The sequence below is a fragment of the Asparagus officinalis genome, chromosome 3 (assembly GCF_001876935.1).
Source record: "Asparagus officinalis chromosome 3, Aspof.V1, whole genome shotgun sequence".
NCBI classification, from domain to species: Eukaryota; Viridiplantae; Streptophyta; class Magnoliopsida; order Asparagales; family Asparagaceae; genus Asparagus; species Asparagus officinalis.
The window spans coordinates 76,784,034-76,786,602 of NC_033796.1; the positions used below are offsets into that span (position 1 = coordinate 76,784,034).

Genomic DNA, 2,569 nt, shown 5'->3' on the forward strand with positions numbered 1-2,569 from the left:
AGCCAATGATCTTGCTTTCTCGAATCTGAACTTGTCCTGAGAAGTTTGAAGAAAAATCATCAGGAAGTTTTAAGTCCTTCAAAACTTTTAAGAATCTTTCTTTTTCCTCTTTGCTCATGCTATAGGATGCATGAGGCAATACAAACTTTCCTGCTCTACTAGCTATCTCTTTAGGATGCAAAGGCTTCCTAATGTTTAAAATTTGCAAATCTCTACGAGCATTAAGATTGTCTTTTGTTTTTCCATCTCGACATAATAGAGTACTCAATATGTTATCACAAACATTTTTCTCAACGTGCATAACATCTAGGTTGTGACGCACCAATAATGTTTTCCAATATGGTAGTTCAAAGAAAATACTCTTCTTTTTCCAACCTTTTGGTGTTGGTTGCTTTTCAATTTTTTTCTTCCAAATGCCACATTATTGTAATTTTGCCACTGATTTAATACATCATGTCCCGATAATGAAATAGGAGCAGTATCTTTCTCCACTTCACCATTGAAACTTTTCCTATCATTTCTCCATGTGTGATTGGTCGATAGAAAGCGACGATGTCTTAAATACACACATTTTCTGCTACAAGGTAAGTATATGGAACCATGGTTAGTATGACAAATAGGGCATGCAGTATACCCTTTAGTGCTCCAACCTGATAACATACCATATGCAGTGAAGTCATTGATTGTCCACAAAATGGCAGCTCTTAACTTGAAGGTTTCATCATTTGCTGCATCATATGTATCGATACCATCTTCCCATAAAGTGTTGAGCTCATCAATCAAGGGTTGTAAGTAGACATCGATATCATTACCAGGTGACTTTGGACCGTCTATTAAAAGGGACAACATGAAGAAAGATTGCTTCATAGCAAACCATGGTGGAAGGTTGTATGCAATCAAAATCACAGGCCATGTGCTTCGGTTGCTGCCTGTCATTAGTTTAAAAGGACTAAACCCATCACTAGCAAGACCAAGCCTTACATTACGAGGTTCCATGCCAAATGAAGGATGTTTTGCATCAAAATCTCTCCAAGCTTCAGAGTCTCTAGGATGACTCATTTTTCCGTCTTCCCTAGGAGCGTTGTGATGCCAGGTCATGTCTACAGCTGTTTTTTTGGACATATATAACCTCTGCAACCTTGGAATCAACGGAAAGTGACGAAGGATCTTAATAGGAACATTTTTACCTCGAGAATCTTCTCTTCTTTGCTTCCATCTTGATTCTTTGCACACGGGACATGAATTCAAGTTTTCATATTCCCCTCTAAATAGCACACAATCGTTACAACATGCATGTATCTTGTTGCACTTTAAGCCCATTTCATCCATCACCTTCTTTGCTTCATACCATGTCTTTGGCACGAGATTGTCTTCAGGTAAAAGATCTTTAAGCAGCTCAAGAAGACTGGAGAGTGACTTATTGCTCCATTTATTCAAACATTTAATTTGAAACAAACGAACAATAAAAGATAATTTTGAGTACTTTTGACAATTTGGATAAAGTGGTTTCTTTGCATCCTCGATCAAATTTTCAAAGTTTCTTGCATTCCTATCTCTTCCTGTTCTATTTGATGAATCTGAAGTCACGTCATTTTCATAAGTCGAAGACGATGGACAAATAGATGCTAGCATTCTTGCGATGTCATCTCTTGATGGAAGCATATTAATTGTTTCCTCCCGAAGCCTCTTTCGATTTTCACCATGAAAGTACCATTTAGTGTAGCCATGTACAAAACCATTCTTGACTATATGCATTTTAATGGTTTTCGTATCATAGCTACAATGGTTTTGACATTTTTTGCATGGACAACATACATTGGACCGGCCTTCTACTGAATGCTGAAGTGCAAACTCAATGAAACAATCGACTCCGGCTATAAAAAATTCTTCAAAGCGTTCATTTTCCTCCTTATACATCCAACTCCTGTCGGCAATGTAATCGTGTTCCATCTCTCAAGGTATCTAATAGAGTAATTGACATATAAAATTCATTATATTAATTTCGATAGGAAATAATTATGGGTAAAATGGCATATAATAGTCATGGAAAATGTGTGAATGGCCTACTGGAATATAAATATATAAAGTGGAGTCTCTTAAATTGACCATGTATGATGGATTGATTCATGATTTTGTTTTTCTTTTCCCTCTATAATAATTTCATGCATAGTTTATTCAACTATTTTGAGAAGCCCAATAGGGGACAAATATAATGGGTTATATATAATTTATTCACAACGCATGGAATTTTGAAATGGAGCAAGAGTTTGAAGAAATAATAAACTTCTTATACTAAATGATTAAATAAGTAATGAAGACAAGCCTATGTAATTTATACGAACCCCATTCACAATCAAATAGATATCTGAATAAATCACAAATTAAAATAGATTATTTGTTTAGATTTGCATGAATCAAACATATATTTGTACAAGAATACTTACAAGTACGTACATAGATGGGATAGGGTTTTCTGCCAATAAATATTGAATAAAGTAGACAAATACATTTATATCCCATATTTTTAAATGACTTAGTTTTATGTAACATACTGACATAAACTTTTCTC

The 2,569-nt window shown here is 34.9% G+C and overlaps 1 protein-coding gene across 1 annotated transcript; it reads right to left on the minus strand.

Annotated features, from left to right (window-relative positions):
* LOC109835306 lies at nt 307-1,950 on the minus strand. The gene has a single exon (XM_020403288.1). The coding sequence runs from the start codon at nt 1,948-1,950 to the stop codon at nt 307-309; it is 1,644 nt and encodes a 547-aa protein (XP_020258877.1).

Coding starts and splice junctions, on each gene's coding strand:
- LOC109835306 (XM_020403288.1), bottom strand. CDS start 1,950: ATGGAACACGATTACATTGCCGACAGGAGTTGGATGTATAAGGAGGAA.